Source organism: Scyliorhinus torazame, chromosome 1, assembly GCF_047496885.1.
Source record: "Scyliorhinus torazame isolate Kashiwa2021f chromosome 1, sScyTor2.1, whole genome shotgun sequence".
NCBI lineage: Eukaryota > Metazoa > Chordata > Chondrichthyes > Carcharhiniformes > Scyliorhinidae > Scyliorhinus > Scyliorhinus torazame.
In genome coordinates this window covers 34,925,873-34,951,047 of record NC_092707.1, presented here as the reverse complement: position 1 = coordinate 34,951,047, position 25,175 = coordinate 34,925,873, and the positions used below count along the sequence as shown (strand labels likewise).

General features: G+C 43.5%; 1 protein-coding gene across 1 annotated transcript in view; it reads left to right on the top strand.

Moving 5' to 3' along the window:
• Positions 1 to 25,175, top strand: part of LOC140397295 (probable E3 ubiquitin-protein ligase HECTD4) — a 561,188-nt gene that overhangs the window by 322,552 nt on the left and 213,461 nt on the right. The window contains 10 exon segments of the mRNA XM_072486148.1: positions 203 to 410; positions 3,237 to 3,356; positions 3,626 to 3,730; positions 11,988 to 12,151; positions 13,974 to 14,216; positions 14,892 to 15,084; positions 15,882 to 15,986; positions 21,217 to 21,305; positions 23,811 to 23,986; positions 24,608 to 24,743. Of these exon segments, the coding sequence (XP_072342249.1) occupies positions 203 to 410; positions 3,237 to 3,356; positions 3,626 to 3,730; positions 11,988 to 12,151; positions 13,974 to 14,216; positions 14,892 to 15,084; positions 15,882 to 15,986; positions 21,217 to 21,305; positions 23,811 to 23,986; positions 24,608 to 24,743 (1,539 nt within the window).

Sequence of the window (25,175 nt, the reverse complement as noted above, 5' to 3'; positions counted from 1 at the left end):
AGTTTGAGATTATTATCCCTAGTACTCCCTTAACTATTTAGTTGAAATAATATGCAGGTGTTAGAAACTGACTGCACCACCCATTGTCAGGTTTATTAACTGAGGGTTTAAATCTTTCAGTTGTCAGTCTGTTGGTTTGAAATTGCCTGAGTTATGCCTGATTATATGTTAGATTGCAGCTAAATTAATTTCTTTTCACTAGAAACTACCGTATGCTGGAGGAAAAGGAAGAACCTGGCTTTCTGACTGGCTTAAAGATCCCTGCTCCATGGGCAGCTGGGAAGACAGTGGAAACGGTCCATCCTGTGAGAGACAACTACAAATTCAAGGAGACTGTACACATTCCTGGTGCACGCTGCCTCTATTTGAGGTTTGACACTCGCTGCTCCTCCCAATATGACTATGACAAGGTAAATGAATGAAAAGAGCATTGTACTTGCATTAATATTGTTAGCATTAGAGTTCAATAAGATGGGTTTAATCCTATTTGTAAAACCTGGATGGGGTAGATCTGATAGATCTAGTAGATTTGGGCAGCACTGTAGCACATGTGGCTAGCACTGTGCCAGGGTCCCAGGTTCGATTCCCCGCTGGGTCACTGTGCGGAGTCTGCACATTCTCCCCATGTCTGCGTGGGTTTCCTCCGGGTGCTCCGGTTTTCTCCCACAGTCCAAAGACATGCAGATTCGGTGGATTGGCAATGCTAAATTGCCCTCAGTGTCCAAAAAAGGTTAGGAGGGGTTATGGGGATAGGGTGGAAGTGAGGGCTTAAGTGGGTCGGTGCAGACTCGATGGGCCGAATGGCGGCCTCCTGCACTGTATGTTCTATGTATCTATGTATGATGCAGTATATGGAAACACGCTTATGAAGCAGGAGTAGGCCGTTCAATCCTTTGAGGCTGCTCCACCGTTCAGTAAAAGCTGATCTGATTGTGGCTTCAACTCGACATTCTCCAGCCCTCGATAACCTTTGTTCCCTTGTCACCCCTTGTCAGTCAAGAATCTTTCTACTTCTGCTTTAAAATGTTCATTGACCTTGTCTCCACCCCTCTCTGGGGAAGAGAGCTCCAAAGATTCCGAGAAAAAAAAAATTTTCATCTGTCTTAAATGGGAGATCCCTTATTTTTAAACTGTGTACCCTACTTCCAGTCTCTCCCAAAAGGGGAAGCATTCTTTCAGTATCCACTCCGTCAAGTTCCCTCAGGATCTTGCATGTTTCAATAAGATCACCCCTCAACCTTTGAAACTGCAATGGACACAAGCCCAGCCTGACCCACCTTTTCACAAAAGGCAAACCCCCCCCCCCTCACCCCCCAAAAAAAACAATCCCACAATCACAAGTTAAGTGAACCTTCTCTGGACTGCTTCAAACAAAATTTGCAAACTAATTTTAGTTCATTTGGGTGAACCAACACTGACGTTTCAAGCAAGAGATGTCTATTTCAAAATCCCAACCTGAATTATCATTGAAAGCTGCTTCCTGCTGTTGCTAACTTTTGGTTGGTTCAATTGGCTCTGTTTTATAACCTTTGCACTAGAGTCGCCAGGTATCTTTATGATACCGCCACGAGATTCAAGTTCAAGTAATGATCAATAATTCAACACACAAATTAGTAAGATTCAAATCAATACACATTTATTATACACAGTAAATCGCGACTCATGCATAAACTCTACTTTCTAGGCTATTTCTATAACTAACAGGCCTATACTTAGCTTCGGACTGGCCCACCAGGTCAGGGGAACAAATGGCCTTTTGTTCGGGTTCTGAGTCTGCGGGATTCAAAAGCTGGTATGGACTAGTAGCTAGGAGCGCCTATCTCGTAGCGAGCGTTGACTTGAGACTTACTTTCTTGGAGGCCGCTGGACAGTTCACTCTCAGGGGTTGCTTCGCGTTGCTGAGTGACCCTGTCAAGAAGAACGATTTGAACTTGGGGACTTTACTTTATAGTCCCCAGGGGCTTCCCGCCTTTCGGGGCGGACCCCGTACCTTCATTCCAATCGCTTGGTTCGATTTCTGCAATACTGGAGCTGTTCCCTGATCGTTGGGCGGTCTTTAAGTGTCCGTTAATCTCTTTTGTGTTGGCTCCTGCTGGCGCCGAGGAGTCTGGTTTGGCCTTGTTTACCTTAAAATGTTTCGATTGTTCCCGGGGATCGCTCATTACAATGTAGATGGCTGCTACATTACTATGCAGATGGCTGCTTGTATCGATGCTGTCTGGATTTGTGCAGAGTCTAATACACAGTAAACTTGCACCTGCTAGTTTTTGCCTGTGCTGGCTGAATTTCCCTTCAGCCTTTGCGGTTCTCCATTTTAAGTCGGGTAGTGGCCAACTCAGGTGGCTACACCACAACGAAGCAATCCAGGAGAACTGGAGAAATCCACATGTAACAACTTCAACAAGAGTATCTGAAGATCGTCTATACCTGAGGGTCTTGGAGGAGACACCTGAGGGGTCTCGTAAGGAACCCTTTTTACATAACACAGAAGAATTGTGAAAAGGAGACCACCCAAAAGCCTTCCCATTTACAGTAAACAGCAATAAGCATCAAAGCAGACATCTGTGGTGGCCTATGAGATGAGAGTGTTGGGGAAATTTGTCACAGCAGATCTTCAAAATAGATCAATAATCCTGAGAAAAAAGCAGAAAATGTAGATTTGATGTGTATACAACCAAACAGCAATTTAGAAAATGCATCTCTTGATTTTCCTTCAAATTAGACTAAGTTTGCATTATGGGCATCCTCTGTAAAAGATTGTTTGGTCCTTCAATTGGCTGAGTGAAACAATGATTTGGTTATCCATTGAAAGCAGAACCAATGGAAATACTCTAAGAGTCTTCTGAGTTTTGTGATGCAAGTTCCTATGCCTCCCTATTTGTCTGCGGATTTCAGTGGCCTCAGGTTAATGTTTACGATCTGTTCAGAACTTTGTTCTCAAGAGTGGAGCGCGAATGCATTTGAGTTTTTCAAAAGATGGATGATCCTCAGAATAGTTTATTCCTGAATGTATTTGCCTCAAACATGGATTTATAATTTTGAGTTCATGCAGAAGAAGTGAACTAATTTTCATTGACCAATTAGATTAAATCCTGTTCATTCAATTGCAATGCTTTTCATTGAAATTCAGTTTGAAATATTTTGGGACAGTTAGTAGCCTGTTTATTTTAAATGAAAAACCTTCTGGACTAAAGAGGTATTACTGCCTCTCAATTCTACACAATTTATTCTTGCAGCTGGTGATATATGCAGGTCCAAACACTAACAGCAGGAAAGTAGCAGAGTATGGAGGAAATACGTTGGGATATGGAAGTCGCAGTGTACTGGGGACTGGTTGGCCTAAGGACTTGGTCAAGGTAATTGAAAGATTTTTTTCTGTGCCTATACTCAACCATCAATATTTTTTTCCTTTAATTATTTGATAACTGCAGTAGTTCTCTCTAGTTACACCTAGTTTTCGAGTGCAGTGAGTTAACTTTAGATATATGTTTAATAGATACTGAAATGGAGGAATGAAATCTGATGACCGTGCAAAGCCATTGCCCTGTATGTGTTATACTTAGAATTGAAGCCAAACCTGGCTCATTCAGATCTGAAAATTAAATCCGAGCGATGTATTTATCAGGTCGAAGGAGACACAGTGACATTTTCTTTTGAGATGAGAAGTGGACGAGAGCACAACACACCTGATAAAGCCATGTGGGGATTTGCTTGTACCGTTCGAGCCCAGGTAAGATAGTTTCTTCCATGTAAATTGCTATACATGTAAACATGATGGTCATAAGTTTAACTTTGCGTTCTAAGACCAGAAGAAATAGGAACAGGCGTAGGCCATTTGGTCCCTTGAGCCTGCTCCGCCGTTCAATGGGATCACAGCTGATCCGACATTCCTCACATGCCCTTTCCCCTTGATTCCCTTACTAATCAATAATCTGTCTATTTCAGCCTTAAATATACGCAACGACTCTTCCCCCACAGCTCTCTGTGACAAGGAGTTCCAAAGACTCTCAACATTCTGAGAGAAGAAATTCCTCTTCACCTCAGTCTTAAATTGGCACCCATTCTGAGATTATACTCTTTGGTCCTAGATTCTCCCATGAGGGGAAACAGCCTCTCAGCATTTACCCCCTCAAGCCCTTTATGTTTCAATGAGATCACCTCTCATTCTTCTAAATTTCAATGAATAGAGTCCCAACCTGTTTAACCTTTGTTCATAAGACAATCCCTCCATACCGGGGATCATCCTAGTAAATCTTCTCCGAACAACCACCAATGAAATAATATCTTTCATTAACTCTGGGGACCAAAACTGCACTCAGTACCCCAGATGTGGTCTCACTCGTACCTTGAACAGTTGCAGCAAGACTTCCCTACTCCAACCCCCTTGAAATAAGGGCCAATGTTCCATTAGCCTTCCTGATTAACTGCTGCACCTGTGCTAGCTTTCTATGTTTCACGCACAAATACCCCCAGCACTGATTCCTGTGGAACCCCACTGGTTATAGGTCGCCAACCTGAAAAAGAACCCCTTATCCCCACTCGCTGTTTCCTGCCCCTTCGCCAATTCTCTATCCAGACCGCACTAAATACCATGGACTTATGACTTAACCTTTTGTGAGGTACCTTATCACACGCCTTTTGGAAGTTCATATACAACACACCAACTGGTTCCCCTCTATCGCCTCTGGCTGTGACTTCCTCAAAAAACTCAAATAAATTAGTTAGACACAATTTTCCTTTCATGAAAGCCATGCTGACTCTGCTTGATTAGATGATGATTTTTTTCAAATGTGCTGCTGTTTCTTCCTTAATAATTGATTCTAGAATTTTTTCAACGAGGCTAATTAGCCTATAGTTATCCGCTTTTTGCCTCGTGTTTTGAATAGGGGTGTCACATTGGCAGTTTTTCAGTACTGCAGAATCCAAGGACTTTTGGAAAATTACAACCACTTCATCCACTATCTCTGTAGCTACTTATTTTAGGATCCCAGGATACAGATCATCAGGGCCAGGGGACTTGTCTGCCTTTAGCCCCATTAGTTTGTCTAATACTACTTCGCTAGTGATGGTATTTAATGGCTCCCCTGCATTCTTTAGTATTAATGGGATGTTCTAAGTATCTTCCACTGTAAAGACTGATACAAATTATCTGTTTAACTCCTCTGCCATTTCCTTGTTCCCCATAACTATCTCCCCAGATTCATTTTCTAAAGGGCCTATCTATGTTCACTTTGACCCCTCTCTTCCTTATTATATATTTAAATAAGCTCTTACTGTCAGTTTTTATATTCCTCGCTAGTTTGCCCTTGTTTATTTTCTCACATTTTATTATGTTTTTAGTCCTCTTTTGCTGGATTCTGAATTTTCCACAACCTTTGGGGCTCTAACTGACTTTTGCCTCCTTATATGCTTTTTCTTTCAACTTATTAGTCTCCTTAACCTCTTTAGTTAGCCATGGTTGGTTTATCCCTCTCTTTGAATCTTTCTTCCTTACTGGGGTATATTTTTGTTGAGAGTCATGAATTATCTGCTTAAATGTCTGCCACTGCTTATTTACTGTATTTCCCACTAATTTATCAGCCCAGTCTACTTTAGCTAACTCTATCCTCATTTCAATGTAATTCCCTTTATTTAAGTTCAACACAGTTGTTTCCAACCCAAGTTTCTCACTCTCAAACAGAATACTAAATTCTATCATGTTATGATCACTACTTCTGTTGGATTTTTTACTCTGGGGTCATTTATTAAACCTGCCTCATTAACCATCCAAGATAGCCTGTTCCCTGGTTGGTTCCATGATCAATTGCTCTAGAAATCTATCCCTAATGAACTCTATGAATTCATTGTGGTTGCTACCTTTACCAACTTGATTAACCCAATAAACATGAATTAAAGTCACCCATAATTATTGCTCTATTCTTTTTACATGCTCCAATTATTTGTTAACTTATAACCTTTCCTACAGTGTGGCTACTGTTTGGGAATCTATACACTACTCTTGCAAATGTCTTCTATCCCTTGCTGTTTTTTACCTCCACCATCCGAGTCTAAATCGTCTCTCACAATTGACCTCATTTCATCTCTTATTAACAGTACTACCCCACCTCCTTTTCCTTCCCTCCTGTACTTCCGAAAGGTAAAATCTCCCTGAATGTTAAGTTCCCAGTTAACCATTACGGCTATAGAACATTACAGCGCAGTACAGGCCCTTCGGCCCTCGATGTTGCGCCGACCTGTGAAACCACTCTAAAGCCCATCTACACTGTTCCCTTATCATCCATATGTCTATCCAATGACCATTTGAATGCCCTTAGTGTTGGTGAGTCCGCTACTTTTGCAGGCAGGGCATTCCACGCCCTTACTACACTCTGAATAAAGAACCTACCTGTGACATCTGACCGATATCTATCTCCCCTCAATGTAAAGCTATGTCCCCTCGTGCTCGACATCACCATCCGAGGAAAAAGGCTCTCACTGTCCACCCTATCCAATGCTCTGATCATCTTGTATGCCTCAATTAAGTCACCTCTTAACCTTCTCTCTAACGAAAATAGCCTCAGGTCCCTCAGCCTTTCCTCATAAGATCTTCTCTCCATACCAGGCAACATTCTGGTAAATCTCCTCTGCACCCTTTCCAATGCTTCCACATCCTTCCTATAATTTGGCGACCAGAATTGCACGCAATACTCCAAATGCGGCCGCACCAGAGTTTTGTCCAGCTGCAACATGACCTCATGGCTCCGAAACTCAATCCCTCTACCAATAAAAGCTAACACACCGTACACCTTCTTAACAACCCTCTCAACCTGGGTGGCAACTTTCAGGGATCTATGTACATGGACACCGAGATCTCTCTGCTCATCCACACTGCCAAAAATCTTACCATTAGCCCAGTACTCTGTCTTCCTGTTATTCCTTCCAAAATGAATCACCTCACACTTTTCTGCATTAAACTCCATTTGCCAACTCTCAGCCCAGCGCTGCAGCTTATCTATGTCCCTCTGTAACTTGTAACATCTTTCCGCACTGTCCACAACTCCACCGACTTTAGTGTCATCTGGAAATTTACTCACCCATCCTTCTATGCCCTCCTCCAGGTCATTTATAAAAATTACAAACAGCAGTGGCCCCAAAGCAGATCCTTGTGGTACACCACTAGTAACTGGACTCCAGTCTGAACATTTCCCACCAACCACCACCCTTTGTCTTCTTCCAGCTAGCCAATTTCTGATCCAAACTGCTAAATCACCCTGAATCCCATGCCTCCGTATTTTCTGCAGTAGCCTATCGTGGGGAACCTTATCAAATGCTTTACTGAAATCCATATACACCACATCAACTGCTTTACCCTCATTCACCTGTTTGGTCACCTTCTCAAAGAACTCAATAAGGTTTGTGAGGCACAACCTACCCTTCACAAAACCGTGTTGACTATCTCTAATCAAATCATTCCTTTCCAGATGATTATACATCCTATCTCTTATAAACCTTTCCAAGATTTTACCCACAACAGAAGTCAGGCTCACTGGTCTATAGTTACCGGGGTTGTCTCTACTTCCCTTCTTGAACAAGGGGACAATGTTTGCTATCCTCCAGTCATCTGGCACTATTCCTGTAGACAAAGATGACTTAAAGATCAAAGCCAAAGGCTCAGCAATCTCCTCCCTAGCTTCCCAGAGAATCCTAGGATAAATCCCATCCGGCCCAGGGGACTTATCTATTTTCACACTTTCCAGAATTGCTAATACCTCCTCCTTATGAACCTCAAGCCCTTCTAGTCTAGTAGCCTGAATCTCAGTATTCTCCTCGACAACATTATCTTTTTCCTGTGTGAATACTGACAAAAAATATTCATGAGCACCTCTCCTATCTCCTCGGACGCCACGCACAACTTCCCGCTACTGTCCTTGACTGGCCCTACTCTTATCCTAGCCATTCTTTTATTCCTGACATATCTATAGAAAGCTTTAGGGTTATCCCTGATCCTACCTGCCAAAGACTTCTCATGTCCCCTCCTGGCTCCTCTTAGCTCTCTCTTTAGGTCCTTCCTAGCTAACTTGTAACTCTCGAGCGCCCTAACCGAACCTTCATGTCTCATCTTTGCATAAACCTCCTTCTTCCTCTTGACAAGTGTTTCGACTGCTTTAGTAAACCACGGTTCCCTTGCTCGACCACTTCCTCCCTGCCTGATAGGTACATACTTATCAAGGACACACAGTAGCTGTTCCTTGAACAAGCTCCACATTTCCATTGTGCCCATCCCCTGCAGTTTTCCTCTCCATCCGATGAATCCTTAGTCTTGCCTCATCGCATCATAATTGCCTTTCCCCCAGATATAACTCTTGCCCTGCGGTATCTCCCTGTCCCTTTCCATCACTAAAGTAAATGTAATCGAATTGTGGTCACTATCACCAAAGTGCTCACCTACCACCAAATCTAACACCTGTCCTGGTTCATTACGCAGTACCAAATCCAAAATGGCCTCGCCTCTCGTTGGCCTATCTACATACTATAGGATCACATCCATTTACCGGGCCAACAGTTTATCTATCTTATTCGGAATGTTCCATGCATTCCGAATAAGGTCGTTCCGAATAAAGTAATTCCATGCATTAAGATTTTAGATTTGTCTTTTTACAATTTTTTAATTATCCTAACTTTTCTTAGTAATGTGGCCCTATTTGCCTCTCACCCTAGATTACCTTGGCTACTGTTTTTGCATTTTACTGTTTTATTACAATTCATAGAATTTACAGTGTAGAAGGTGGCCATTCAGCTCATAGAATCTGCACCGGCCCTTCGAAAGAGCCTCCACCCTATCCCTATAACCCAGTAACCCCACTTAACCTTTTGGACATGATGGGGCAATTTAGCCTCGCCAATCCATCTAACCTGCCCGTCTTTGAACTGTGGGAGGAACTGGAGCACCCGGAGGAAATCCACACACACACTGGGAGAAAGTGCAAACTCCACACAGTTACCCGAGACTAGAATTGAACCCTGGCCCCTGGTGCTGTGAGGCAGCAATGCTGACCACTGTGCCACTGTACAGTCCTTGTTTCTCTTTCCCTTCTCACCCTGCTTGGATTCCTATCCTCCTGCCAAAGTAGTTTAAACCCTCCCCAGCCACACTAGGAAGCACTCTCCCTAGGACATCATCCTGGTACTGCACAGGTGAAACCTGCCCAGTTTGCACTGGTCCCACCTGCCCCCAGAGCCGGTCCCAATGTCGCAGGAATCTGAAACCTCCCTCCTTGCACCATCTTTCCACCTACTTATTCATCCAATGTCTCCTGCTATTTCTACTCTTGACTAGCACATGGCAATGAGGGTAATCCTGAGATCAGTACCGTTTGAAGTCCAAATTTCTCAACATTCTTCCTAACTCCTTATATTCTGCTTTTAGGACTTTATTCCCTTTTTAGCTACATTGTTGGTACTGATGTGTACCACAATCACTAGCTGTTCATCCTCCCCACTCCAGAATGTCCTGCAACTGCTCCAAGACATCCTTTTTAAAAAAAATATATATATATTTTTATTCTCCATTTTCACATTTTCTTCAGGATTTACACCATACCAACAAACAGTAAACGGTAACGGATACAATGCCAATCCCCCTACCAACAACAGCGATCCCATCCTCCCACCAACCCCCAAACAATGGCCTATCTGACAATATAAGCATCAAATAAAACTGAACCTCCCAAGGAGGAAAAAAAGGAAAAAAAGAAATCCGGAACCGCCCCTGGTCACCGTTGACATATATAGTCCACCCCCCCCTCCCAATATTCAATGCCATCCAATCCCCGAAAGAGTACCGTTAATGGCGCCCATGAATTGTAGACACCCCGCCCCAGAGTCCTCCCCTCCACTTCCTCGTGTAAACTCCTCCCCCCAACCTCTGTTCCTTCCCCCAACCTTTCACCCCAGCTAGACTCACCGAAACCTGTTCTATCAGACCCCAATGGCGCACTCCCATTCACTGGCCGGCTTAAACTGGCCAGCATGGAGGCCCCCGCCCGGGTCTCCTTCCCCCTTGCCCAGTCCCAGGAAAACCAAGAAATCCCCTTTAGCGCACAACCCCAGCATACACACCCAAGCCCCAAAGAACCATCATTGCAAATTAAAGTCCCAACTCTTCCCTTGTCCAAATATACAGCGTCGACTCATTTAGTACATACACCAACATGCAGTGAAAAAATAAAATTACATGAAGCTACATCGATACACGATCCGCTCTCAGTCTTGTTTTTCAATTCTGCCACAGTCCTTCTGCCTTCGCAAACTCTTCCGCCGTCCCAAAATAAAAGTCCTTGGATTTGTAGGTCACCCTCAACTTAGCTCGATATACTATGCCGCACTGTACCTTGCTGATGTACAGTACCTTCTTCACCCGGCTGAAGACAGCCCGCCTCCTTGCCAGCTCCACCGTAAATTCCTGGTATATGCGTATACCAGCTCCAGCCCACTGCACCACCCGCTTCTGCTTTGCCCAGCACAGGACCTTCTCCTTCACGCTGTACCTACGGAAACACACAGTTACTACTCTTGCCGGCTCACTCGCCTTTGGTATAGGCCTCCACGACCGATGAGCCCGATCCAGTTTGTATCGAGAGGGATCGTCCCCCTCCCCCAATAGCTGCGCCAACATCATGGCAAAATACTCCGTCGGCCTTGGGCCTTCCACCCCTTCGGGCAGACCCACAGTCCTCAGATTCTGCCGCTGGATCTGTTTTCCAGGTCTTCCATTTTGGCTCGCAGACCCTTGTTGGTCTCTGTCACCTTCTGCAACTCCTTCCCCATCGAGGTGAGTTGATCACTGTGCTGCGATACTACCTCTTCCACTTCCTTCAGTGTCTCACTTTCTCCCGCACCTACGCCGCTGCGCTTGATACCGCTGCCCTCATCAGGGCAATCGCCTCCTCCACCAGCGCTTTCAATACCGCCCCCATCTCCTCCTTCATCGCTTCCATGTGCTTTGTGAACTGTTTTCACAAAGGTAAAAGTTCCACAACCATTACCTTGGTCATTTCTTCTGCTGTGAGCGGTGCGGCCTCCCCTGGTGCTCCAGCCTCCGCTTTCCTTACAGTTCCTGCGCTGACTTTTCCACTCACCGGCGGACTTTCATTAACCCGCTTTTTCACGGCCGTTTTTTTCCCAAGCTTGGACATTTTTCTTCCCTGTGCCCTCTTACAGCTTTTTCAGCCTCCATTGCCCCTGGGACTGGGCGTTAAACCCTGAAATTTCTATTCCCGAGCGGGAGCCCTCCAGTGTGCGGCTGCCTCCCGCCCGCCGTAAGCCTGCTCCAAGACATCCTTGCCCCTAGCCCCAAGGATGCAGCATACCATCCTGGAGTCTTATTTGCGGCCACATAAATACCTATCTATTCCTCTTACAATTGAATCCTCTATAACTTGCATTCCAACATTTTTAACTCCTCCTCTGTGCAGCAGAGCCAACCATAGTATAACGGGCTGCAGCTGCTTTTCCCTTCAACAGAATCCAAAGTAATAAATTCAGGGGAAAGGCACAGGAGATTCCTGCACAGACTGCCTAGTCACTCTGCCTGGTGATCACCCATTCCCTTTCTGCCTGTGGAGTCTTAACCAGCAGTGTGACCACCTCTCTGTGCGTGCAATCCACAATACTCCCCACGATCTCATAGGAGCTGCAACTAGAGACACTTCCAGCACCCATGTCGATCCCAGGCGCTGGAAATGTGCCTGGCTTCCCACCTGGAGCATGAGGAGCAGACCATGGCTTGGAGTTCTCCTGCCATGACTTGCCTCTTAAAATTAAACCTTTAGAAGATGCTTAATATTTGATTATGTTAATACCTCGAAGACCCTTCTTTCCTGGTCCTCGTTACTACAGAATATAGCACTTGCAAACGATAAGCGGTAAAGTAGTAAATACTGACCCAGCTGTACCCATTTGTGCTGCTTTTGGCAATTTGCTTTTGCACACTATTTATTTTGCTGCAGGAATCTTCAGAGGATGTTTCGGGGGGTCTGCCCTTCCTTGCTGATCTTGCATTGGGTCTCTCTGTATTAGCCTGTTCTATGCTACGGATCCTTTACAATGGACCTGAAACAACTAAAGAGGAGGAAGCATGTCACCAATTGCTCAGATCAAAACTGTTACAGAGGCAAGTTGTTTGATTATTCTCCATATTTTGGAATGTGTGAAATTATTGTGCTGCCTGATTGATTTGTAAATTGGGTTTTTAGTACTCCAGTGTTTCAGTTACTGGGCTATTGAAAAGCAGCATCTTCATACTGAAGCTGACTTGTATTAGAAAACCTTTTTAAGGCGCAAGTGATAGTGAAGTGTTATTTAAACAAGTGCGCCAAATGGCATATTGAGTTAAGCACTTTCTGATGATCTGAATTCTGTTCCTCCAATATTACTCGTCAGTACTCCTATCAAAGAATGAATATTGCTGATCGGAAAATAAGATGGCCTTTTAGGATGCTGAGAATCGAATGAGAGCTTCTTCAAATGGATGCCTGTAAGGGTCCAATGTGGAAATGAACTTGTGTGGTCTCAAGTCAGTTTCTTGGATGTATGACCAACAGTACTGTTTTGTCTTCTGTTCTGCACTGACTTAACATTCCTGTGCAGACTACAGGATAACAACCTTTTGTTGTAAAGCAGTGCTACTTTTAGCTTAAAAGCAATCTACTGTGGATGCTGGAATCTGAAACAGAAACAGAAAATGTTGGACAGCCAATAGGTCTGACAGCATCTGTGGAGAGAGAACGGAGCTAATGTTTTGAGTCTGGATGACTTTTTGTCAATGTTCTTTTAGCTTATTATTTCTTTAAGCTTCTAAAACTTCTTTTAGCTTATTGAGTAATTATATTCTGCATGGGAGTGCTGAACACTTAAAATTGGTTGACACATGTCTTGAAACAACTGGCCCCAATGGAAAGTACAAATTATCTGGGCCAGAGAATAATGCAATTCAAATTACTTTTCTTGGATTATATTTTGAGGGAAGTGATTTGTTATGTTGTAGGTGTAACATAAGCAGCTTCCTTATGGTGCACTTGACAAAGGAAGGTCCAGACATGGAGATAACTTCAACACGTTTATTAAACTATTTACACTTCTGTTACTTGGGTTCGACACTACTGCTAATCCTACTATAGCTACCCAGACTGACTAACCAGCTGCTGCAATCCACGTGGTGGGTCTAATATTGAATCAACCCTGTGTCTGTACTCACTGACTGTCTCCACTGGAAAGAGGCAGATCATGTGTGTGGTGTCCTTTTATATATGGGTTGGTGTAATGCCCCCCTGTGGTCGTGTCACCCTCCTTGTGTATCGTGAATGTCTATTGATCGTCTCCTATCTAACGATCTATTGGCTGAGTGTGTGTGTGTGTGATGTTTCTGGTGCTCCCTCTACTGTCTAGCTAGCCTACATGCATTTACATTGATGCACATCACCACAGGAAGTATGCACGGACGTATATAAACCCTTTTGGAATGATTTGAAGGAGGTAGAAACAACTGGCCCCAATGGAAAGCCTTCACGGTTAGATATTTTGTAGTTTTAGTAAGCCAATGTGATTTATATATTTGCTACTTCACTCAGTAAATCTGATTTGCAGCCACTGCCTGAAATGTATGATTTGTGTGTTATGCCTCTATTCGTTGGAGAGGTTTGCAGTTACTGTTGGCCAAGTACAGTTTGATTGAAAACTGGTTTGTTCATTTGGGCAGGCTACCTTTGATTACTTTGTGTCTAAGGTCACATTTCAGTCAATAATGTGGGCCAATGGATATTGTCATTTATTCCTTGTAACAGAAAAAGTATCTGATGACTTACATTGTAATCATTCCATCTCCAGCACGCCATTGCTCAATTTGAACATACATTCTCTTGCAAAGTGAAAAATGAAATTGTGCAATTTCTGAGCTGGAATTAAATCTATATGTCTCTGAAATCTCTTGCTGACAGATGCCAGTGGCAGGTTGAAGCTAATGGTGCCTTGTCTCCTGCTTTGACTCCAAGCCCCTCTCCTCTGCCGCTAACTATAGAGGAAGACCGGGAGTTCACATATCCTTGTGATGCACTTGCACCCCCTCCTCCGGTAGCTGGGCACTACTTTGATTTGCCAAGAATTCGTCTGCCTCCTGGAATAATGGGAAAACTCAGGGAAATATCTGGAAGAGCAAGGCCTCAGTTCAGACCAAGTATTAAGTGAGTGTGATCCCTTGAATATCAGTATTTTTGCCTTGTAAGGTACAAATGTTCTTTTGCATTTTTTGATGTTTTCTCATTCCCTTTGGTAGGTGGTGGGGCACTGACATTTGTGGTATAGTTCCATGGGTGCCAGCTGACCCCTGTGCAAATGGTCCTTCATAATAATCTTTATTGTCACAAGTAGGCTTACATTAACACTGCAATGAAGTTACTGTGAAAAGTCACTAGTTGCCACATTCCGGTGACTGTTTGGGTACACAGGGAGAATTCGGAATGTCCAAGTTACCTAACAGCATTTCTTTCGGGACTTGTGGGAGGAAACCGGAGCACCCGGAGGAACCCCACACAGACACAGGGAGAACGTGCAGACTCCGCACAGGCGTGACCCAAGCCGGAATCGAACCTGGGACCCTGAAGTTGTGAAGCAACAGTGCTACCAAAGTGCCCTACATGTCTAAGCCATTCAAGATCAGAGTGCAGTAGATTGCAACAAGATATGCTCTGCGTGTGACAAAATAATGCTTGATGCGGAGTTGGCTTTTACAGTGTGAGGATAAGGTTATTCACGGAATATTCAACTGTTAAATTATCAAATTATTCTCATAGTACGGTTTTTAAAGTGAAAATTGGCCACTCACTCCTTAATGATGCTTTTTTGTACCTCGATTGTAGGGAAGTGATTCAACCTGATGTGATGGAAGAAATGGTGGTGTCCTGCGTAATCAAACATTTGAATCTGATTGATGCGCTGCAGTCACTGATTAATTTCCAGTATCGAGAAGAGCATGTGGAAGAATATGACCTGCTGTGTAAAATAATGGGAGAAACATTCAAAAAGCTGAATGCCATGGAGCGACAACTTCAGGTAAAGATGAGGACAGAAGGGAACCTTGAAACGCCTGTCTTAGATGGGTGGGGAGGGGGCATGTAAAATTTGAACATGGCTGCTTTTGAGAAGGGGGACTGTGATGGAACATCTAGAGGTATTCGATTTGGTGGATAAGAATTTTTATTGGTTCCCTGAAGGCATCCTAAATTGATGAATTATAACAAGAATATGTGAAAATAAAAATATATTTTCTGTATAATGCAAAAAATTATTGTTAAGATTCAATGCAATTTTCTTCAGAGTATTTTACAGTTTTCAATAATGGGAATATATTAGCTGTTGGAAATTGTATTTGCTTAATTAAAACCTGATTTATCCTGAAATCCTTGATTTGACTGTAAAATGTGTCATTTTTGTCAATGTGTCAACTGAAAATGATGTGTTTATTATTTTTTATGCATTCCCATTCTGCTCTTTACAAAAATAATTCGGTCATGATTCCTTCACAGGATGGCCAGTCGGCCACCCCTCAGGTCTTTGTTGCCAGCTGTTGGGAGATGTCTGCGAATGTACTAAATTGAGTTAATTCTTCAATTATCTCTCTTTAAATAAACTTCCAGTGTAGGAAGGAAGTACAGAATCTCTTTTCGGTGCTTCTCTTTGATAACTTGTGACTAGGTCTAGCTGAGTAGCCAACTATTTTCCAACAGATTGTACAAACCTCTAATTTCTGCTGTTAAACACACATCTAGATATCTTTGATGTTTTCTCATATCTTCGTGTCCTTTCAGATGATCCTACATTAGCTTTACCAATGTTTTGTTATCCCATAGAGTGTAGCAGAGCTTGAGCAGAAATGGCAGAATGAAATGGAAGATGGGCAGCAAGGAAAACTGGAAAACAATCTGCCATTTTTCCATGACTATCACTTCAATGAGGTTAGCATTTGAATGTAAAAATGATTAAATTAATCTTTTATCATAATGTAGAACCTAAACCACTTGACTTTGTCCTCTAAGATCATGGTTGGAAGTGTAAGGAACTGGATTCAACACATTGACCATCAATGTATGTGTGAAATTTAGTTTGATTTGTGGAGGAGCTGTTGTCAAGGGACAGTTAACCCCAAACATCAGAGGAACAAATTTGCAAGGCGTTTGGGGAGACTTGCAGGAGTAATTGGGTTGTCATAGTAGAGGATTTTAATTTTCCTTACATAGACTGGGATTGTCATAGTGTTAATGGTTAGATGGGGTGGAATTTGTTAAGTGTGTTCAGGAAAGTTTCCTCAGGTTGTTTGTGGGGTCCCACTCAAGAAAGGGCAAAACTTGACCTACTCTTGGGAAATAGGGCAGGGCAAGTGAGTGAGGTGAAGTGGGAGGCCACTTTGGGACCAGTGACCATAATTCTATTCATTTTAAAATAGTTATGGAAAAGGACAAAATTGGTCCACAGGTGCAAGTTCTAAAGTAGGGCAAGAACAATTTTGATGGAATTAGACAGGCGTTTGCAAGGGTTGATTGTAGTTAGTTGTTTGAGGGAGAAGGGACCTCCGGCAAGTGGGAGGCCTTTAAAAGTGAAGTTCCTAGAGTTCAGAATCTATATGTTCCTGTTAAGGTGAAGGGTAAGGCTGGCTGGAGAAGGGAACCCTGGATGACAAAACATATTGAGGTTTTGACCAGGGAAATAAAGGATGCATGGGTCAGGTACAAGCAGCTGGAATCGAGGAATTCCTTGGGGATACAGGAGTTTACTCAAGGAAATTAGGAGAGCAAAAAGGGGGCGTGAGGTAGCTTTGGCTGAGAGAATTAAGGTGAATCCAAAGGGATTCTTTAAGTATATTAAAGGAAAAAGAATAACTAGAGAGAGAATAGAACCCCTCGAGGAGCAATTTGGACACGTGTGGAACCGCAGGAGATGGGCGAGGTTTCTCCTCTGTGGAGAAAGACATGAAGACTTGAAAACTGGCGATATACTGGGGACAGTTCGCATTACAGTAAAAGAGGTGATGGACGTATTAAAATATATGAATAAATCTCCTGGCCCTGACCAGGTATATCAAAGTACACTGCATGAGGCTAGAGAAGAAATTGCGGGAGCCCTGGCTGAGATATTTGCATCATCATTGGCCACGGGTGAGGTAGCAGAGACTGGAGGGTAGCAAATGTGCCCTTATTTAAGAAGGGCTGCAAAGAAAAACCTGGGAATTATTGACTAGTAAGCATAACATCTGTGCGAGGATTCTGAGGGATGATACAGAGGCATTTGGAAAGACAGTGTTTGATTAGTAGTCAGCACAGCTTTGCATTGGAGATCATGCCTTACAAATTTGTTAACGTTCTTTGATGAAGTGGCCAGAAAGGTTGATGTGGGCAGGGCGGTAGGCGGGGTCTATATGGACTTCAGTAAGGCCTTTGAGAAAGTTACACATGGTAGGTTGCTCTGGAAGGTTAGATCACATGGAATCCAGGGGCAGCTGGATAATTGGATATACAATTGGCTTGATGGTAGGAAGCAGAGGGTAATGGTGGAAGGATACTTGCCGGACTGGAGGCCTGTGACTAGTGGTGTGTCTCAGGGGTCAGTGCTGGACCCACTGCTATTTGGGGCGGCATGTGGCACAGTGGTTAGCACTGCTGCATCACAGCTCCAGGGTCCCGGGTCCATATCCGGCCTCGGGTTGCTTGTCTGTGTGGAGTTTACAGCTTCACCCAGTGTCTGCGTGGCGTTTCTCCGGGTGCTCCGGCTTCCTTCCACAGTCCAATGATGTGCAATTTGGGTGGATTGGCCATACTAAATTGCTCCTAAGTGTCCAAAAGTTAGGTGGCGTTACTGGGTTACGGGGATCGGCTGGAGGCATGGACTTAATTAGGATGCTTTTTCCAAGGGCTGGTGCAGACTCGATGGGCCGAATGGCCTCCTTCACTCTAAATTCTATGATCTGTATCAACGATTTGGATGAGCATGTACAAGGCATGATCAGTAAGTTTGCAGATGACACTAAAATAGGTGGTATTATAGACAATGAATAACCTGATTGTTGGAAGGTTATCAAAAATTGCAGCAGGATCTTGATCAGCTGGGGAAGTGGGCTGAGAAATGGCAAATGGCGTTCAATACAGATAAGTGTGAGGTGTTGTATTTTGGAAAGCCAAATCAAGGTAGGACTTTTCACGGTGAATGGTAGGACCTTAGGGAGTATAGTAGAACAGAGGGACCTTGGAGTTCAGGTGTAAGGTTCTCTAAAGATAGAGTCACAGGTAGACAGAGCGGTGAAGAAGGCGTTTGGCATTCTGGCCTTCAGTCAGGGCATTGAGTATAGAAGTTGGGAAGTTTATGCTGCAGTTGTACAGGACGTTGGTGAGGCCACACCTGGAGTATTGTGTTTAGTTTTGGTCACCTTGATATAGAAAAGATGTTATTAAACTGGAGAGACTGTAGAAGAGATTTACAAGGATGTTGCCAGGAATTATAGGGAGCAATTGGATAGGTTAGGACTTTTTTCTTTGGAGCATATGAGACTGAGGAGTGACCTTATAGAGGTGTATAAGATCATGAGAGGGTGAATGCACTCAGCCTTTATCCCAGGGTTGGGGAATTGAGAACGAGAGGGCATAGGTTTAAATTAAGAGGGGAAAGAATTAATGGGAACCTTTTGGAGCAATTTTCTTTACACAGAGGGTGGTACGTATGTGGAATGAGCTGCCGGAGGAAGTGATTGAGGTAGGGACATTGACAACATTTAAAAGGCATTGGACAGATACATGGAAATGAAATGAAATGAAAATCACTTATAGTCACATGTAGGCTTCAAATGAAGTTACTGTGAAAAGCTCCTAGTCGCCACTGTTGCTAACGTTTGGTTGGTTCAATTGGCTCTGTTTTATAACCTTTGCTCTCGAGTCACCAGGTATCTTTATGATACCGCCACGAGGTTCAAGTAATGATCAATAACTCAATACACCAATTAGTAAGATTCAAATCCAAGCACATTTATTATACACAGTAAATCGCTACTCATGCATAAATTCTACTTCTAAGCTACTTCTACAACTAACAGGCCTATGCTTAGCTTCGGACTGGCCCACCAGCTCAGGGGAACAAATGGCCTTTCGTTCGGGTTCTGAGTGCGGGATTCGAAGTTGGTATGGACTGGTAGCTAGGAGCGCCTATCTCGTAGCGAGCATTGACTTAAGACTTACGGGCTCTTGGCGGCAGCTGAACCGGTCACTGTCAAGGGTTGGTTCGCATTGCTGAGTGACCCGGTCAAGAAGAACGATTTGAACTTGGGGGCTTAACTTTATAGTCCCCAGGGGCTTCCCGCCCTTCGGGGCGGACCCTGTACCTGGTTCCAAGTGATTGGACTTTGTTCCAATTGCTTGGTTCGATTTCTCCAATACTGGAGCAGTTCCCTGATCGATGGGTGGTCTTGAGGTGTCCGTTAACCTCTTTTGTGTTGGCTCCTGCTGGCGCCGAGGAGTCTGGCTTGGCCTTGTTTATCCCAAATGTTTTGATTGTTCCCGGGGATCGCTCATTAGTATGTAGATGGCTGCTACATTATTATGCAGATGGCTGCTTGTATCAATGCTGTCTGGGCTTTTGCAGAGTTTAATACACAGTAACTTGCACCTGCTAGTTTCTGCCTGTGTTGGCTGAATTTCCCTTCAGCCTTTGCTGTTCTCCATTTTACTCCGGCGCCTGTTCGGGGAGGCTGGTACGGGAATTGAACCGTGCTGCTGGCCTGCCTTGGTCTGCTTTTAAAAGCAGGCAAATGGGGTTAGCTTAGATGGGCTTTTTAGTTGGCATGGACCAGTTTGGCCGAAGGGCCTGTCTCCATGCCGTAGATTCTATGATCTTGTATTACTGCTTTTCATCTCAACAATGGATGAGAAGAAAGGATACAATCAATAAATGCTGCCTGACCTGAGTATTTCTAGCAACTTTTTTTCTGATTTTAGATTTCCAGCATCTACAATATTTTTATTTTTGTAGAGGTGAAGGACGTCTTATGGTCCAATGTGCAGTACTTCTGTCTATCCCTGAGAGATTGTTGGCTGGACCGTTCTGCCACTTTCCTAATATCCCATAATATGTGGAAGCCAAAAACTCCAGGCACTAAGAACAAAATTAGTTTCTCAACTTAGCTAGCTCATAGAATTTGCAGTGCAGAAGGACCATCGAGTCTGCACCGGCCCTTGTAAAGAGCACCCTACTTAAGCCCATGCCTCCATTCTATCCCAGTAACCCCAACCAACCTTTTGGCCAGTATGGGCGATTTAGCATGGCCAATCCACCTAACCTGCACATCTTTGGACTGTGGGAGGAAACCGGAGCACCCGGAGGAAACCCAAGCAGACATGGGGAGAACGTGCAGACTCTGCACATCAGTGACCCAAATCGGGAATCGGACCTGGGACCCTGGAGCTGTGAAGCAACTGTGCTACCGTGCTGCTCCTGAATGCTGAAAGATCAAAACAATCTGGAACTCTTGTATATGATTAAAATCATACCTTTGCATGAAGTGCATGTGATTATGCTCACAGCTATGCATCGTTATGATATGAGATAATTGTCCAATGAATTTTTGATTTGCCGAACGATTGCAAGCAAGGCTTAGATATTTAGTTTTGTGTTTGTCAATGTGACAAAATAATGGACTTGCATTTTTTATAACACCAGGTCAGAGTCTAATGTGGGGTGCTTCTGCTGCCCTGAAAATTGTCGCTTTAATTTGGAAGCATTATTGTTGCTTTAGCAAGAAATATGGCAGTACATCTTTTCTCTTAGGAGCAGCAAGTGAGATGAGCAACAAGCTAAAAAAGATTCTAGTGTTGGTTGTAGTAATGTTGGCCAGAACAATAGATGAGCTCCTTGCTCTTTGAATAGTATGCTGGAACCTATGTCCGCCTCATCATTTCTGTTGATCATCTCATGTGAATGCTGCACCCCTGACAGGTGCATCATTCCTTTAGTATTGCCCTGAAGTGTCAGCCTCAATTCTGTGGCCCATTCTGGAATGAGGTACAGCAAAAACGAAACTTTTATAATAGGTATTCTTGATTCTGAATTTGTGAAGGGTTTAGCTTGTAACACATCAGACAGTCCCATCGGTTAAAACCTGGTGAGTTGATTCCAAAATACAATTGTAATAATATTATTTTTCTCCAGAGTAAAATCAAAGAGTTAGAGCTACTCTGCTCCCTGAAAGAGATGCCGTTTGACTCAAATGACTTGGAGAACATGGTCCTTTTATTAAGGTATGATGACATTAGCTGCTGTGATGATAATTGTTGTTCTTGCTTAAAGCTTTGTCCAGTGCCTTAAATTACAGTCTGAGTGAGGTATTAGGTTTTATAAACCAGAAGTCTGAGATTAAAGTCTAAATCTATACTGTGTAAACCGATCTTGGACAATGAGAAAGTAGAGGTTGTAAAGTTCTGCTCATTACTCCAGTGCACTAATAGGAGAAAATCAGGCAGGGTTCCTGCTCCTGATTGATTTCCAATGTATAATCATAATATAATCTTTATCAGTGTCACAAGTAGGCTTACGTTAACACTGCAGTGACGTTACTCCGGCGCCTGATCGGGTACACTGAGGGTATTCAGAATGCCCAATTCACCTAAGAAGCATATCTTTCGGGACTTGTGGGAGGAAACTGGAGCACACGGAGGAAACCCATGTAGACACAGGGAGAACGTGCAGACTCCGCACAGACAATGACCCAAGCCGGGAATCTAACCACTGTGCTACCGTCCTGCCCATCTCATGCTAAAAAGTGCATTCTTGTGAAAGGCAGGCAACAGAGAATTAGACTAGGATGTAATGTCCCTAATATAGTTAAATGGCCTGGCAGGTCTCACTGTTTGAGCATTCATGTGAACAGTATCCACTTGGGCAAGCTGAACCAACAAGCTACTGAATGACTGCCAGAGTACCTTCAGAGGCAAGATAACTAGGAAGAAAATGTCCTCCTGAACTATGCACTATGAGACATCAGTGATTTTGGCAGCTTGTGGTACACATAGCTTTCCCAGTTAGATTTGTGTTGGTTCAGCTTTCACTTGGACTCAAATTTACAAACTAATTACAAAACAATGACTGGAGTTAAATTGCATTGAGTCAATTGAAATGAGGGCGATTCTGCCATAAAAAAGATGAAAAACGTGTGTCCTATTGATGCATTGCAATAGGCGTATACGCCATTCTAAAGATGAGCACACTGACTTATTCTGAGAAAAACTGTTAAATCAAAAGTAGCACTGAATCAATTTTCCATTGTGTAGTTGAACCATGAATGCTAGAAGGGTTCCACATTTGATCCCTGCATGGCATTCATTGATTTCACATAGGGTATCTGTTTTAAGGAGGAAGAAGGGTGGCACAGTGGTCAGCACTGCTGCCTCGCAGGGACACGGGTTCAGTTCTGACCTTGCGTGGCTGTGTGGAGTTTGCACATTCCCTCCTGGTCTGTGTGGGTTTCCTCTGGGTGCTCTGGTTTCCTCCCACAGTCTAAAGATGTGCAGATTAGGTGGTTTGGCCATGCTCAATTGCCCCTTAGTGTCCAAAAAGGTTAGGTGGTGTTAATGTAAGCCTACTTGTGACAATAGAGATTATTTATTTATTTATTGTTGACCTCAAAGGTCTTCGACACAGTCAACTGCAAGAGATTATGGAAAGTTCATCACAGTGCTCCTCCTGCTCCATGGTGACATGCAAACCATGGTCCTGATCAACGGATCCACGAGAGACCTAGTTCATGTTCAGACTGAGATCAAGAAAGGCTGTGTTATCCCACCATGCCCTTCTCGATCTTCCTTGACGCAATGCTCCATCCCCTTCAACAAGCTCCCTGCTTCCAACAAACCGGAATCTCTTCAACCGCCACCTGATGGTCAAGGTTGTCCTATGCTCTGTCATCAAACTACAGTGTACAAACGATGCTCATGTTTGCGCATGCTCAAAAAGCCAAGGCCCAAGCCATTGTCAACACCTTCACCGAGGTGTACAAGAGCATGTGCCTTACACTAACCAGCTGTAAGACAAAAGTCCTCTACTAACCTGCCCCAACACACAGTACTGCTCCCGGATATCCATTGGCAGGATAGGTGCACCAACCTCCGTTCTCATTCAGGCCAAGAACCCAAGAATTGAAGCATTCACCAAGCTTGATTAGCTCTCTTGGATAGTCCACATCTTCCACATGCCTACCATGAGTCTCCCAAAACAAGCATTCTAATCAGAGCTTCAGCACAGCAAACCATCCCCAGGAGGGTCAAGGAAACGCTTCAAGGGCGCCCTCGAAGTCTCCTTGAAAAAGTACAATATCCCCACAGATACCTTGGAATCCCTAGCCGAAAGTGGAAGAAAAGCAGCTGGGAAGGAGCTGATCACCTCCAGTTTCATTGCCGAGAGCAAGCAAAAGCCAAGCATCGACAGCGAAAAGAGCACAGGCAACCTGGGCATCTTACCCACCCACTCCTTCAACTAGCATCTGCCTCATCTGTGACAAGAGACTGTAGGTCACAATTGGATTCCTCAGTCACCTGAGAACTCATTTTTAGTCTGGAGTCACCCTTGACTCCGAGGGACTGCCTTAAAAGCAGAAGTAACTAGAACAAATTACCCATTTGACACAAGGCCGTTTGTTGACTGTCTCTACCCGCCTGTGCTGATATCCATGCTGCTAAATCTCAAAGAAAATACATTTATTTGCGATGTTTATTTTTACCCATTTTTAATTAAAATGTTCTTTTTTACAGAGAAAAGTTTAGTCAGGAGGTGAACTCTTTGGGGCCGAAACCTTCACATACTTTAGCAAAAATGAAAGCTTTGGTGAAAAGTTTGATGAATCGGGCTGAGCTGTTGCTGCACGTTACTATAGCAGCACAGTCTGGTCTGACCAGGAGTATTTCAGGAACCCCAGCTGACACACCAGGTACTAATGCTGACCTGAGAGGGTGAAGGTGGAAAGGAAAAGAAGATCTTTTCTGTTCTTGTCAGTGTTTTACTTCAGAGCTCAATCATATACTGAACAATTGTTATCAATGTAATATTGGTATTAGCAGTGTACAAAGCAGTTTGAACTTGAAAAATTCATAACTGTATGCATTTGAGAATACAGCAAACAATTCAGATAACTTTGGGTGGATATCTGATCCCTTGTATAATAAAGAACTGCAGTTTTTTTTAATCAACTTTAACTCTTTGCATTTGACAAAGTGGAAAAATCTGCATTATGAAAGGCGAATAGTATTGGCCAGTAAATGTTATGAAATATTTCAACTAGATGCAAAAAAGTGCATTGTCAGTTAGGATCACTTTCAAATTAGCCTACTTATGTGTACTGTTTATATTTTGCAATCTATTTGGCGATATAAAATGGTGGCTGGGTGGTCTGTAGGAAGCTTAACAGTAAAAGTATGGATTTAGATGGTTAAGTGCATGATAACTTGCCCCAGCTAAGTGTCAATTACAAAATTCACAAATTGATATAATTCTATGCAGAAATATTTAGTGTACATTTGTCTTCCTGACGTATGCTTGCTTATTTTACCAGCTTGTAAATCTTCTTCGGAAACCAAGGTGATTTCTCACACTGTTCGCCAACCTGTCTTCCTGCGCAGTATGTCAGCACCCTCTGACCTGGAAATGATTGCAAATGAGGATTTAGAGTTCACACGGGCCAACCAGAGGTAAAGAATTAAATACATTTGGATAATTCCACTAAGTCCTGATCATCATGGAGTACAGTTCCAACCATTGTGCATTATAATGCAATCACAGTATGTTATGTGCGTATTTGTTCATGGGTTATGGACGTTGCTGTCAAGGCCAACATCCATGCCCCATCCCGAGTTGCTCTCAATAAGGTGAGGCTGAGCCTCCTTTTTCAGCCGCTGTAGTCCAAGGTATAGTCGCAGTGGTGTTCTATGCAGTGTTTCAAGATTTGTGACTTGGAATAGAACTTGTAGGTAATTGTTTCCATGCATCTGCTGCCCTTCTTCTAGTAGAGGGTTTAGGAGGTGCTATCAAAGGACCTTTAGTAATTGCTGCATGTCATCTTGAGGATGGTATACATATCTCTGGTTTTCTGTCTGCAAACTGGAATTGTAATCTAATGGGCT